We start from the raw sequence: 14,165 nt of genomic DNA on the forward strand, positions 1-14,165 counted from the left end.
ACCACAGAAAGGTTATTTTATTATGAAGTAACTTTCGTTTTATTCTCATTGTAATTTTTTTCCCTTTACTATTTTAAGAAGGTGCTCCGGCTTTCATGTCCTCCTACCTCTGGAGCTCAAGGTTGCAGGAGTGAGGACAGAAGTTGCCAAAAGACATGGTACCTCCCGGCTTTGGGAGTTAAACTCTCCAAATCCTCCTTGTTTGAGGGGATGAGGCTAAGAGGGCCCAGAGAGTGATGGAGGGAAAATGATCCTCCAAGATGGGGAAGGTGGAGTGGGAAGGTGGGTACCAGTAAGGGAATGTCCCTACTCCCTGGTAGCTCCCTGGAAAGAGCATCACCTTGGAGCAGAGTCCTGGTGAAGTGCCCCTTGGGGTTGGGCCTAAGGCATGGCACTTCCCCTCTTCTGCCAGGACCCCCTGGGCACTGGAGCCTGCCCCCTTACAGAGGTAGCATGGGCTTGGGCACTGAGCAGCTCAGGACCTCCCTGAAGGTTTTGGACCACACAAGGCTTCCAGGGCTGGAGCAGGGCAGCAGGAAGACCCCGTAAGGGTGAATCTGAATTTCTTACCCCCCTTCTCCCCAGGAATTGGAAGTTTGGAATCAGACTTAATTTGATTCAGAAGATAAGGTAATGCAGCAAGCCAAGGGTTGTGGAGTAAAACTGCACCCAGTACAATTGTGTATGTGAAAGCAAAATCTTAGCTCGGCACGAAGAGTCACCTATGTGCATGGGGAGAAGAGCTGTGGGAACCAGTCTTGTTTCTTTTTTTACCTTTATTTCTTTCTTCGTCTTTTTTCATCTTCTTTCATCTATTTTTATCTTTCATCAATAAAATCCAACCCCCATGTTGGATTGTTTTCAGTGTACTCTTAATACTACTTTCGTGGTCCAAAGGGCACCCATGGGAGCTAAGCGTTGCCCGTGAGGGCCCCTGGGGGCCGTGTGCAGACCAAAGAAATAGGAAGAAGAGGAGGGGATAAGGAAGAAAAAGAAATGAAAAAGAAGAGAAAATAGGAAAGAAAGAGACAATTACCTCAAGCTAAGTTAACCTTATGAGTAGGCAGAATATTTGCACCAGTGTGGCATAAATTCTCAGCTTAGCCAAAGGAAGATACTCAAATTTTTCTCCTTTCCCTATTTTCCTCTATAGCTCCTCTGCTTTACTTCCCAGTTGATCAACCCCATTTCTTAGTCCTTGATTGTCCAACATCCTCATCTGCCCCCAGGCAACAGACACTTCATTCCTTAGTCCCTGCTGGCTTGGGAGGAGACCATGGGAAAGCTTACCCAGACCTGAGTTTCGATTCAGGCCCTGCCAACTAGTGGCACTGGGTTTTGGGCACAAGGCCTGGGTAGCTGCGGCACAAGGTCCCAAGTGAGGCTGATGTGGCTGGTGCAGGAACCACAATTTGAGACCCACCATGCAGTCTGTTCTCCACACTGATTTGGTTAAAGCCTTGCTTTTATGATTTCACTCCTCTGCTTAAAACCTTTCAGTGGCTCCTTGGAAAAGACCTATTTTCCAAGATGACCAAGCTTGCTTTGTTTATTAAAGGAGGCCCCTAGCCTCTTAGTGTGTCTCCTTGAAAACATAATAGGGCCAGCAAAAGACCAGACGTTTTGATTGTATGGTGCAAGGACTTGGGCTGTCTGATCCTTCTGGGATAGGCGAACACTTACCTCTGGAATTAGCTCAGGGGCCTCTCACGGGGGTACAGGAGACAAGCACAAGGCGCATCCATTTCTCTCTCAAGGAGATAAGAGATGTTTTCACTCACCTTAAAAATTTGCATGGAATTCTGTCCAACTTTGTAGACACTTACATGCTACCTTTACAGGCATGTAAATGTGAAATGCTTACTCACTAACAAACTGCGTTCTCTCTTCATATACTGATATGAAGGATTTTTTGTCATGGTTGATGGAGGATTGTTTTACTTCCCTAACATATCCCCCAACACTTTCCTCTTCTCCGAGAACCACACTGCCCCCTAGCAGTAGACCCCTGCCAACCTAGGCTGATGCAACTGGATTCTCTCCCCCAGGAATTTGGGATCAGCACTGAGAGAGACAGTCTGCAGGGAGAGGGAGAGGATGAGAGACTCAGGCATCTGTGAACAGGGTTCTTGAAAGCTTTCCACTCTGGGGTTTAGTTCTAGTGAGTTCCAGCTGCGCTTCCTGCTTTGGGTTCTGCAAGCTACCCCATGTGCTGCCAAAATTACCTTTTATGCTTATGCTAATTGGCCTTAGGTTTCTGCTAATTGCAACCAAAATAACCTTCACTGAGATACTCCCCATTGCCCTCATGATGAAGTCGGGATTCCCCAACAAGGAATGGAAACCCTTCACAATCTGGTGCCTGCTTACTTCTCCTCCATCTCTTATTTCAACACATTCACCAATTACCTTATATTTCACTTGTATTGAACTACTTTAAGCTCCTTGTAACCTTCAAGCCTTAGGCATGCCATGTTCCGTCTGCTTGTAATAACTCTTTTTTCTCTCATCTTTGCCTGGCCAATTCCATTTGGCCTTCAGATATCAGTGTGGGTATATCACTTCCTCTGGGAAGCCCTCCCAGATACACAGCTGCTTCTTTATGCTCTCAGAGTGCCTTTAGCTCCCCTTGGCCTAGCACATATGTACATACTATATTATAATTGCTTGTCAACTTGTTTTTCTTCCTCTGTGGATTAGGAGCTCTCAAGGGCAAAGACTGAGTCTTGATGGCTGCTCTACTGCATGCCTAATAAATACAGTGCTTGGCTGGCCGCCAAAAAGTACCTATAGAATGAAGGAATGATGTGGCTGTCTTGCCATAAGTCACTTACCCCAGCAGCAGACTGACAACGTAGAATAGAAAAAAATGAAACTTACTTTGGCCTTAAGCTATAGATTATGATTTGGAAATACTCCTGAGGTCAAGAATCAGATTATCACCATGGTTTGGGAATATCCAATTACCTTCATTGTATCTTTTTTTCCTTATTTAACAATTGTGCCAGAATTCCTAATTAGAGAAAAGACCTCATGCATTTATTGATTCACATGTGCAGCATCACTAGGGAGATTTTGAGAATAAGGTTAGAATTTAGCATATCAGAAATTCAATCCATTTGAGATCTCACAAAGAGTTTTGCCCTTGGATCATTTAGCACAGGCTTTCATAGTCACTGCAAACTGTTGTTATGGTAATCATGGAACCTTTCATGGTTTTTGTATATGAGTTAATGAAGGTACTGGAAACAGCCCAAAGGAATTCATACTTGGTCATGCATTTGTCTCCATATTAACCCAATCATTGTTTTGAATACACATCTGCCCCAGGCCAGTCCTCTTGGCTCTGTCATGACAGGAATAAATAAACAACTGATTCCTTTTTAGTATTTCAGGCTAGGAGGCTGTGGATGGCTGCCCTTTTGGTCTCATTTCAAGAGGAAATCCCACATGTAGGATTTAAAGGAACAGAAGAAAAAAGAGTGGTGTGTGAAGCAAATCTCTTTCCTTTATTTCAAACTATTGTTGCTGATTTCAAGACACTTAAATGTGATTCCTATAGAGAAAATTTCAATTGTGGGGTACATAGAATATTGACTGTATCTAAAGTCTTTTTTTTATGGTCCTTTAAAAATACATCTTACCTCAAGCCATCATCAAGCCTAAACATTTGAATCTAGATATCCCAGCTCACAACATTTGGCTGTGAGATTTTATATCTGTATGCTCTTCTAGTTATCTCCCTACAGCCATTCTCCTTTTTCCTTAATAATCATATGGCTGCTTGAAATCAAGACATTTCCCCATCTTCCTTACTGATGATCAGTGTTATTTAGGAAAAAATGGTAGTCAACTTTCTGGATATATCTTTAAAGGGAGCAGGTATGTGCCCTTCTTTATCCTTCCTATTAGCTGGAATGTGGACATGATGGATGGAGCTGGGGCAGCCATTTTTGACCATGAGTTGGAAGCCATGTTGTGAATGGTAGAATGATGAGACAGAGGAGTCTGAGTTCCTAACGACTGTGCAGTTTCCATAAAAGCCTGGACTGGCTATGTTTATAGGAGGAAGAAATCAACTTCTATTTTATTTAAGTGACTATTATTTTGGATTTTCTGACATATGATCCTAACTGGTATACCCAGTTTACTGGTAACCCAAAAGTGAAATTTATTTTTCCCTTTCTGGCCGATTGGATGTGAAGCCTCATGGGCTTTTCTGTGAGATTTAGCTTCTGATCCCAGGGCATGCTGGCAGGTGGGCAGGCTTGTTGGACTTTTGTATTAGGCAGACTGAATTTTCTGGTGGGAAAATTGAGACAGCATTTTATTGCCAGGGAAATACCTTTTCCAGCATAGTGCAGTGGAACTAGATACCTTGTACCCTAAAATCAGGACTCCTACTTCAAATGATTTTTGGAATGAGGTAGATAATAAATAAGACTCATCACTAATTAGTCTGAGTGCAAAGTAATTGAGATAGAGACAGAAAAAAAACAAACAAACAGCAAATTAGCTAAAACAAGTATAATAACCCTCTACATTGGATTCACAAGTCATATGCCGATGAGCAATTACAATTTTACTTACTGAACTTGGGCCTTTTAATCTTCTTTGTAATTTCTTTATTTGAGTGTATTCCCATCACCAGCAAAACTACATGAAGAAAATACAGAAAAATCTTAAAAATATTATTTTACCTAGAGACTTTCTCTCTTTTGGCCATTATATTTGCTTCAAACACGGATTAAATCATTCTCATGGGTGGAACCAATTTTCTCTTATATTAAGGTTGAGGAAATAAAATGTATGAGTTGTGTCCTTTTGTTAGCCTCTGCTTAAAGGTCCTTTCAAAAATCCCTCTTGGACATCCCTCCTTTGTTTCACTGGTTTAACATTTCACCACATCAACCTCACTGTCTCCATTTTGCAAAGGAGGGAAGGAAGGTCCAGAGAATCCACCAATTTGTCTGATCCCAGGAATAAACCGTAGAGGTGGAGTGGGCACCCGGGCCCTTCCTATGATCTTTCCTCTGTTCTGCAGCGGGTTTCCAAACGGCCAACGTGGAGAACTGAGTGTGCATGTGCAACGGAGGGAAGGCTGCATGGACGGGATACATCGAAAGCCTTAGGAGAGAGGTTCTCTGGGGAGGGAAGAGAAGGCAAAAGGGCACAAAGGAGCTGGGAGAGAGACCCTCATGAGGTCTGAGGCGTGACCCTGAGGTCCTGGGATCTGCTCCGCGCTGCTGAGCCCACCGAGGCCAGCTGCCGGCAGGTGAGCTTCCGCCTCCGCACCAGGAGCGCAGCCTCAACGCGCCATTCTGGCTCTGCTTCTCCTTCCGGAAGTGCCAGAACAGGGGAAGAAGCAGGGGATTTACTTTTTCGAAGTAAAGCCACATTATCTGTTCCTTTTCAACCACATGTGATGAAATTGAGCCTTGCATTTTTAAGAAAGAACATCGACTGTTTTTCTTTATTATCAAAATAATACACGTTCCTTGTAGCAAAATGTAAAAAACAAAAAAGTGCAGAAAATATGGATGAACACTCAAGTATAGTATTTTCCAGTCTTTTTCTACAAGTCTATGTGTATTCACTTGGGTACTTTTAAACAAACATTTGGTCACTGCCATATTGTTTACAATGTTTTATAACTTACCTCTGCTTAAGGATATATGCTGACATATTGTCTTGTGGTTAAATGTTCTCCCCACGATCACTTGAACTGCCTGCAAAGTATTGCACTGTATGGACGCCCCATGATTTAACCAATCCTTAATGGATTGATTTCTTATTGTAAATATCTTTATCTTTGCACAGAACCATTATTTCCTTAAAAGAAATTTCCAAATATAACTTCTTGTCTGAAAGATGTACCCACTTAAAATTTTAGTATATATTGTGAAAATTTTCCATAGTAATTATTTTTAACCATCTTATACTTCTGTTAACAGTGTATGGACATGCTCAGTTCTCTGTACCAATTCTGATTCTACATGGGGACAGAAAAAGCACTGTTTTGCCTTTCAAATGGCTAGTAAATTCTCTCTTCTTCCTCCCTCTCCAGGCATTCTTCCATCTACCCATCTGAATGTGGGACCATTCTAACTTCATTTTAGCCACTTTTTGAGACACTCACTTTCTGGATGGGGTTAGGGCTCTGGAGATGAGGAAACAGAGCAATGAAACAGGCATTTTACCTCCTATTTATGTGTTTGTTTTAACAGAAAACAGATGCACAATTTAAATATATGTGGACTTAGAAATTCTTGAATTGGCAACTATTTTTGAAGGGAAAAAGTAGCAATGGCACAAAGTATTTGTGAAGAAAACTTGTTTATTTATATTATGATTATCTAGCTAATATATGCCAGTGAGACACAACTATGAGCTGTGGTCGAGGCCTGGCCGGTTGACATCCCATGTCCTGCAAGAACAGAAACATGAAAGAGAACTGGGTGAGAACCCAAAGCTCAGCCAAGCAGACTGAAGGCAGATGTTTTGTAGGTTATTTACTTCTGGGGTTTGAGTGGGTACAAGTATCCTGGAGGTCTAGTTTTATAGTAGTCCCTGTGTCCCTTAACTCTGTGCAAAGACTATGTCTTCATTTTCTGCACAAAAATTAGTGTCTAAAATCCCAAGAAAATTTTAAAACAAGAACTCAATAAATATATAGACAAAAATTTAGCAAGTAGAGAAAGTAATTGAAATTTTAATACATTTTGATATCAATTCTTGTGGAAAACTTTAACACTGTCCTCATGGGCCTGTGTTTCTGTGGCAAGTGGTTGCTAAGTTTGGGTATTATTAGGACTATAAATATTTCAGTAAGACCATCCCACACCCACAGTGGTCCCCCAAGCGCCTCCTGGCTGAAAACGTGCATGGCTGGGTTCCTTTAACAGCAGTGGTTAATATCTTCTTCATTTTCAATGGCACACACAGGCCCTCCCCTCAGTGTACAAGCTCGCTAATTAAAGCTCCCCAGAAACCACTGCTCAAGCTGGGGGTTGGTCAATAAGCCCTGCAAGTGTGTGCGGGCCCTGGAGCAAATCTTCTTTCCTCATCAGGAAGCTCTCTCTACTCTGGAGATGGTGAATTGCACTTTGAACTTGGGTGAGGGAAGAACCAGTCCTGCTTTCCTTTTCCGAGGAAGCCCAGCAGAGCACAGAGGTGCGGTGGCCGGTGCTTATTTGAAAGTATGTGGCGGTCGGCAGGTCTGACGCCAGTGCCTTCTGCAGGAGTGGTGATCTGGTTCCTGAGGCCCTTAGTGTCTAGAACCCAGAGTTCCAAGGCAACTGTGATTTACTGATTCTGCAGCAGTGCTTCTCAATCTTTTAAAATCCAGTGTTCCGCTCTTGATTAACATAAAAAGTTCACACCTTTCCTTAATAGTGCTTGAGATTTCAAAACATATTAAATATTCAAATTGCTTTTAAAAAAAAAAAAACCCCACCCGCACTGCTTCTCTTTCTTTCTTCCTCTTTAGAGTCAAGACCAGGATGATTCAGATAAGTGAGGTACAACTGTTCTTCACTCCAGTTAAAAATATTAATCATACAGAGAAATTATAGAGAAAATACAAGTGAATAAGCTTGGAGCAATGTTCAACCTCATTAATGATAAAAAATGCAAGCTAAAGCAAAATGAAGGAATATTTCCCTGTATCATATCAGTAAATATTGAACACAAGATTATGCTTAATCCTGGCGAGCTTTCTCACATGGTGCTGCTGAAGTCTAAGCAGGGGAAGCCATTCTGGGGAGCAAGAGCCTTAAAAACATTTATATCCTTTGCCTAGAAAATATACCCCTAGGAATATATCCCAAGTTATCATCAGAGATATAGACAAAGATTTTTGTTCAAAGATGCTATCACAGCATTATTTCTTATGGTGATTTGGAAATAATGAAATATCAGAAATGTCCCACAATAGGGGAACTTATATATTTATTACAAATGGTGTGTAGAAAAAGATTAAGTAAGCTGGGACAGGCTCAGCTCCAACCTTAGGTATTATTCTGACCATGTTAGTTTATATGCAGAGAGAAATAACTTGAACAGATATACCAAAATGTTAATAATGGCAGAATATAATTTCTTTTTTATGTTTTTCTGCATTTTCCCCATCTTACATTACATCTCTTATATAGACTATGCCTTTATAATTAGAAAAAGACAAATTAATTTAGTCAGGTTGAAATCAAATAGATTTATAGTAAAGAAAAATTATTTCTAAAATCATTGGCACAGTTAATTTGGGCTCATATTTTCCACTTCTCCTGTCAGTAATGTATCATAATGAGAATACATCTTCTTTCAAGAAAAGTTATGAAGTGCCAGAACATCTAATCAATGATCAAATCAAGAAGTATTTACTGAATTCTTGTTATGTGCCTAGAACATTTATTTAAGGGCCTCATTCTAGCCCATAAACTTCTTTTTAGATCTTTTTGCACATTGCCAATATACCAACACAGGTAATGTCCACAGTGCCTTCCTGAAAGCCAATTTATAAAGCAGATCATCTTAAAGCAGCTCAAATTTCCCCGATACTGTAATTTAGGATTATGTATTCAATGAAGCATTTAGCATCAAATAAATCAGAGCTTAATAGCAAAGATATGACAACTTATTATCTACAATCACATAAACCACAAAATTACACTTCAAATCATAGAATATTGAAGCTGGGAGGCATTTGGAGGTCATCCCTTTATTCTGTGGAAAGAAAACAAAGGTCCGGGTTGACACCTTGGTTAAAGCTGCACAGTTATTTGGGGGCAAAAGTGGGAACCAGAATCCAAGTTTGCTGACTACAGTCTTAGCCTCTTTATTCCACTTGCTCCCGGTGAATGCACGTGTCGATCATACATGGTTCTTCAGTGACCACGCTCAGCAAAAACCTCTGCTCTATCATGCATTTAAATGTATTTAAAACTAACATGCTAGCTCAGATTTACATTAATTAAACATTTAAGATGCGTTAATTTGGAGGGCTTTGGGGGAATCATTCGGATGGTCCCGATACCTTAAAAATCCAGCATCCCTAAGGGCAGTCATTTATTTAGCAGTATTTGTTGAGTGCCTGTGCTGGTTTGAATCTATCATTCAACCAATTGCATAACGAAAAACCATGTTCGTTAATGCAATCTTGTAGGGGAAGATTTATTAGTCTTTTGATTAGGGTGGAACCTTTTGATTGAGTGTTTCATGGAGATGTGACTCACCCAACTGTGGGTGAGAACATTGATTAAATTATTTCCACAGAGATGTGACCCTGCCCATTCAGGGTGGGTCTTAATTAGATCACTGGAGTCCTTTAAGAGAGCTCACGGAAACAAGGAGCTCAGGGAAGCTGAGAGAGACATTTTGGAGAGAAGCTAATAGTAGACACAGACCCAGATGCTTGGAGACACTGGGAGATGCAGACAGAAGGATATTTGGAGATGCTAAGCTAAGAGTTGAAACCCAGAGTTTGTCTTAGAGAAGCTAAGAGAGGACCTCCAGATGCTTAGAGAGAAATGCCCTAGGAGAACAAGCAAGGATGTACAGAGGCTAAGAGAGACAGACGCCCACAGACATTTTGGAGAAAGCCATTTTGAAATGCAACCTGGGAGCAAAGGACCGGCAGACGCCAGCCACATGCCTTCCCAGCTGACAGAGGTGTTCCAGATGCCATCAACCTTTCTTCAGTGAAGGCATCCTCTTGTTGATGCCTTAGTTTGGGTACTTTTATGGCCTTCAAACTGTAAATTTGTAACCTGATGAATCCCCTTTATAAAAGCCAATCCATTTCTGGTATTTCGCATAACAGCAGCTTTAGCAAACCAGAACAGTGCCTCTGAGATGTATCTCCAATCCCTGGAGATCCAATAGTGAGCAAGACATAGCTCCTGCCCTCAATGAGTTTACAGTCTTTGGGTGGCCAGATCTGTGACTGGGCGAATACAAGGCAGCTGTAGTGAGAATAAACACAGGGTGCCAAGGAAGCTCAAGCGAAGATGGCCTGATCCAATGAGGGGAGCTGGAAAAGGAGGAAGCTTCCTGGGGATGGTTGTGAGGGGAATCGTGTCCCCTCAATCATTCTGTTCAAGTCCTAACTCCAGGAACCTGTAAATGTGACCTTATTTGGAAATGGGGTCTTTACAGATGTAATCAAATTAATATGCAATCATGCTGAATTAGGGTGAGCCCTAAATGCAGTGTCTGATGTCCTTACAAGGATAGAGAGATGTGGAGACACAAAGAGACAAAGACACAGAAGGAAGATGGCCATGTGAAGGAGGAAGCAGAAACTGGAGGGAAAAGGTACAAACTGAGGGATGCCAAGGATTGCTGGCAAACCCCAAAAGCTAGGAAGAGTCGGGGAACAGACTCTCCCTTAAAGCCTGAGAGAGATTTCAGACTTTTAGCCTCCAAACTGTGAGAGAATTAATTCCTCTTGTTTTAAGCTACCTCGTTTGTGGTAATTTGTTACCAGGCCAGGCCAGGGAGGTGGGGGGGGATGGAGGGCCTGGGAGCGAGAGGAAAAGCATTTAGGAAAAAGAACAACATGTTCAAAGGCCTGGAGGTTAGAAATATCCAGGCAAAGGGACTTGTCAAAACCAGCAAGTTGATGGAATCAAGACTAGAACCCATATCGCTCGGCTCCCAGGCCAGTGCTGCCTCCACCAAGCCAGGAGCGTCTGTGTCTTCCCAGCTGCGCTATTCCCTCCTCTTCTGGTCTCCAGTTCTGCTGTGAAGTTTCCTGACTCCCTCATCTGAGACTTGGACATCCCATCTGAAAGGTCTTTGCCCCCTTCCTTGGCGGTGGTTTCTCGGGGACCCACAGGGCCACTCTCCCTCGGAGGGCCACAGCACTGTGTGTCCAGGGTTAACAGAAGTTTATCCTGGGCTTAGTCTTAAACCTGCTCTCTCTTCTGGACCATCTGCTTCCCCTGGGGCCTACCCCAAACTGCATTCTACTCTGGTCATAGTGGATGAGTTTAAAGTGTCTCATCTCTAAAAGTGTGAGTCACTGATGGTACAAGTAAGGCCTTGTCTGTTAGTGATAATAATTTTTTTTAAAATTAAGACTCGAAAAGATCCCTAAATCCAGAATCTGCAAATATGTTCCATCTGAAATATTTGCTGGTTGCTGAATACACTTGCAGGTATGTGTGTTTATATGTGCATGTATAACATGTAATATATAGACACATACATATACAAAACATATACTTGCATTATATAAAAATATAGATACTAACACATCCTGAATTTGATCTACATTTAACATTCTCACTTAAACTTCTCTCAAATATTTATAGTAAAAAGATATGCTGTATTATTTATATGTTCTGTTTCAGTTTAATACTTTTCTTGGCATGTTTCTTTGGACCTTAAGAAAATGTTAAAAGGGTATCCAGATACACATATAAAACTACTTACCAAGGAACAGTTCAATAATAGATGCCTTCATAGTGAGAACAACAATCCCCATAAATATCAGAATGGCACCCTGGAGAGAAAGAGGCAATAACATCATCATATTTCAGCCAGAAGTTCTGAAATGGGCTCGTGGGGACTAGGGATGGGCTGTATCATGTTGCAATGCCCTCTGGAGGTTTCGGAGTCCAAGCTCTGGCTTTCTATAAGCAGTTCCTGGAGATGGCAGTGTTGGCCCCACTGGTACCCAGAGAATCTGTTCTCAGCTAGAAAACCCATTCTAACCGCAATTTCAAGAATATGTCCAACCAGTCTTCATATTAGCACAAAAGCCACACTTAACATTATTGATGGAAGAACATTTCTAGATACAAATAAACAAGTCATTCATCGTCCGTTTGGAACATACTTATTAAGTGCCTTTTACATGGCCAGATATTGTTAGGGACAAGGTGAAAAAAAATGCAATAAAACGCAGTTCTGGCACTTAAAAATCATGTGTACAATCCGTTTCACAATTGGATGCCCAAATATCTGGATTATATTTTGGAAACAGTGTGATAAGAAGTCATTTTGTTTTTGTCTTTTATTACTCTGAGAAGCTCCAGAACAATTGACATGTTTTCAGGCCCAAATGTTTAGCTTTCCTATGGGATAAATGCAGTGTGCCCAGCTGCCCCATTAGATCCACCCACCCAGCCCCCCTAATTGGCTATTACCATTCAGCATTGCAGATTTCAGCTATGAGTCTTGAGTCCTCTCTTTCTCTCGCACCCTGCATCCAAGCCATCGTCCACCCCTTTTGGTTCTACCTTCAGAATGTGTCCAGCATCCAACCATCCCTCACCCTCTCCACCATTGCCACCTGGTCTAAGCCCCACCCTCTTTCACCTGCATCATGTCAGTTAGCCTCCCAACCAAGCCGCCTCCTTCTTCCCCTGTCCCTACAGTGTGGGCCCATTAAAAGTAAGTCAGATCATGTCCTTCCTCTGTTCCAAACTTTACATGGGTTCCTACCTTACTTAGAATAGACGCCAAAGCCTTTCCAAGTACCTCAAGGCCCTACCTGATTTGGCCACCTTTGGCCTCCTGTGCCTCATTTCCTACTACTCTCCCCTTACCCCCTCAGCTCCAGCCACACTGGCCTCCTGGCTGTTTCTTGAACACACCTCCCACCTCAGGGCCTTCCCACTTGCTGTTTCTTCTGCCTGGATGTCCTTCCCCCAGTCAAGCCCCCACCTTGCTCCCGGAGCATTTCTTTCTAGTCTTTGCTTAAACATCACCTTCTCATGAGACATTCCCTAACTACCCAATTTCAAATCGCAAGCCACTCACTCACCCACCACCAACTGGCACACTCTACCCTTTTCCTTCTGTATTTTTCTCCATGCCACTCATCACCTCTGACATACTCTATAATTTGTTTTATCTGTTTATAGCTTCTATCCTCACTAGAAGGCAAACTCCATGAGGACAGAGATTTTTTTTTTTTTTTTAAGCTGAAACTTTTTTTTTTTTTTTTTACAAAACAAATTGTACTTTCGATTGTTTACAGTACCATTACATAGTTGTACATTCATCACCTAAATCAATCCCTGACACCTTCATTAGCACACACACAAAAATAACAAGAATAATACTTACAGTGAAAAAGAGCAATTGAAGTAAAAAAGAACATTAGGTACCTTTGTCTGTTTGTTTGCTTCCCCTACTTTTCTACACATCCATCCATAAACTAGACAAAGTGGAGTTTGGAGGACAGAGATTTTTATATGATTTTTTTTTTTTAACTGCTGTATCACTCTCTCCTAAAACAATTCCTAGTACATTGTAGGTGCTCTGTAACTATGTTGAATCAATGAATGAGTAATTAGGGCTTTCACCTTTCCCTAAAAAATAAAAAAATAAAAAAAAAAAAAAAAGGGAAAACAGCCTTGTGAATATACTAGAAAATCATGGAATTGTATATTTTAAAAGTGTGAATTTCATCTCAAAAAATAAATCAAGAAAGCATTATTGATAGTCAGAACAGACACAAATCCAAAGGAAGATGGAGAGCAGAGAGTAGTTCTATCAGATCTGCTCAACAACTCTAGAAGTCAGGATAGGACAGGATCTCTTATATGTGGAGAGGGATGGATGAAAATAAACATGATTCCAGGAACCACTCTAACCCCAGTGGAGCTGCCACCCCTGTGCTGACTCACTAGTAAAGGAGCCCAACCAGAATAGCTCTGGCCTCTTGGGTCAGACTGTTTTGAGGTCTCTTTCTCATCACCGCAATTTCTCTTCTTGCTCAGTCCATTTACTCATACACTTAAAATGTAAATGTGCTTTTGGAAATGTGTGGAAAAAAAATTCAAACCCTTTCTCAGCCATTCTAGAGGCTGGGGGTGAGGAGGGGACCAGCACTGTTATGGGGTTCCTGCAGGGGGTCCAATGTCACCAAGCCTAGGGCTCAGAGTGACTTCAGAGCCTTAATCCCTCATGTTCCCACCAGGGCTCTAGCAATAATGAAACCATAGGGGTTCCCCAAAGAATGTGTTTCTGACTCATAAATTTATGGATTGTGCAATGAGATATAATAGAAACAGTCCTGAATATGAAATTCTGTTGAGGCACACGAAGCCAGGTTATGAAAGAAAAGTATGGTAGTGTGAGTGGAATAGCACAGCCAATTTAATTACATCTGTTATTGCCCAGAGTCAGAAGAGGCAAATTGGTAATCAATAATA

At 41.6% G+C, this 14,165-nt stretch overlaps 1 protein-coding gene across 1 annotated transcript in view; it reads right to left on the reverse strand.

Moving 5' to 3' along the window:
- Nucleotides 1-14,165, reverse strand: part of VIT (vitrin) — a 106,498-nt gene that overhangs the window by 74,684 nt on the left and 17,649 nt on the right. The window contains exons 2-3 of the mRNA XM_037807008.1: nt 11,434-11,503; nt 4,591-4,656 (exon numbers count right to left, since the gene is read on the reverse strand). Of these exons, the coding sequence (XP_037662936.1) occupies nt 4,591-4,656; nt 11,434-11,485 (118 nt within the window). The 5' untranslated portion in view covers nt 11,486-11,503. The remainder of the gene's footprint in view (nt 1-4,590; nt 4,657-11,433; nt 11,504-14,165) is intronic.

This window comes from Choloepus didactylus, chromosome 17 (assembly GCF_015220235.1).
Source record: "Choloepus didactylus isolate mChoDid1 chromosome 17, mChoDid1.pri, whole genome shotgun sequence".
Classification (NCBI taxonomy): Eukaryota; Metazoa; Chordata; class Mammalia; order Pilosa; family Megalonychidae; genus Choloepus; species Choloepus didactylus.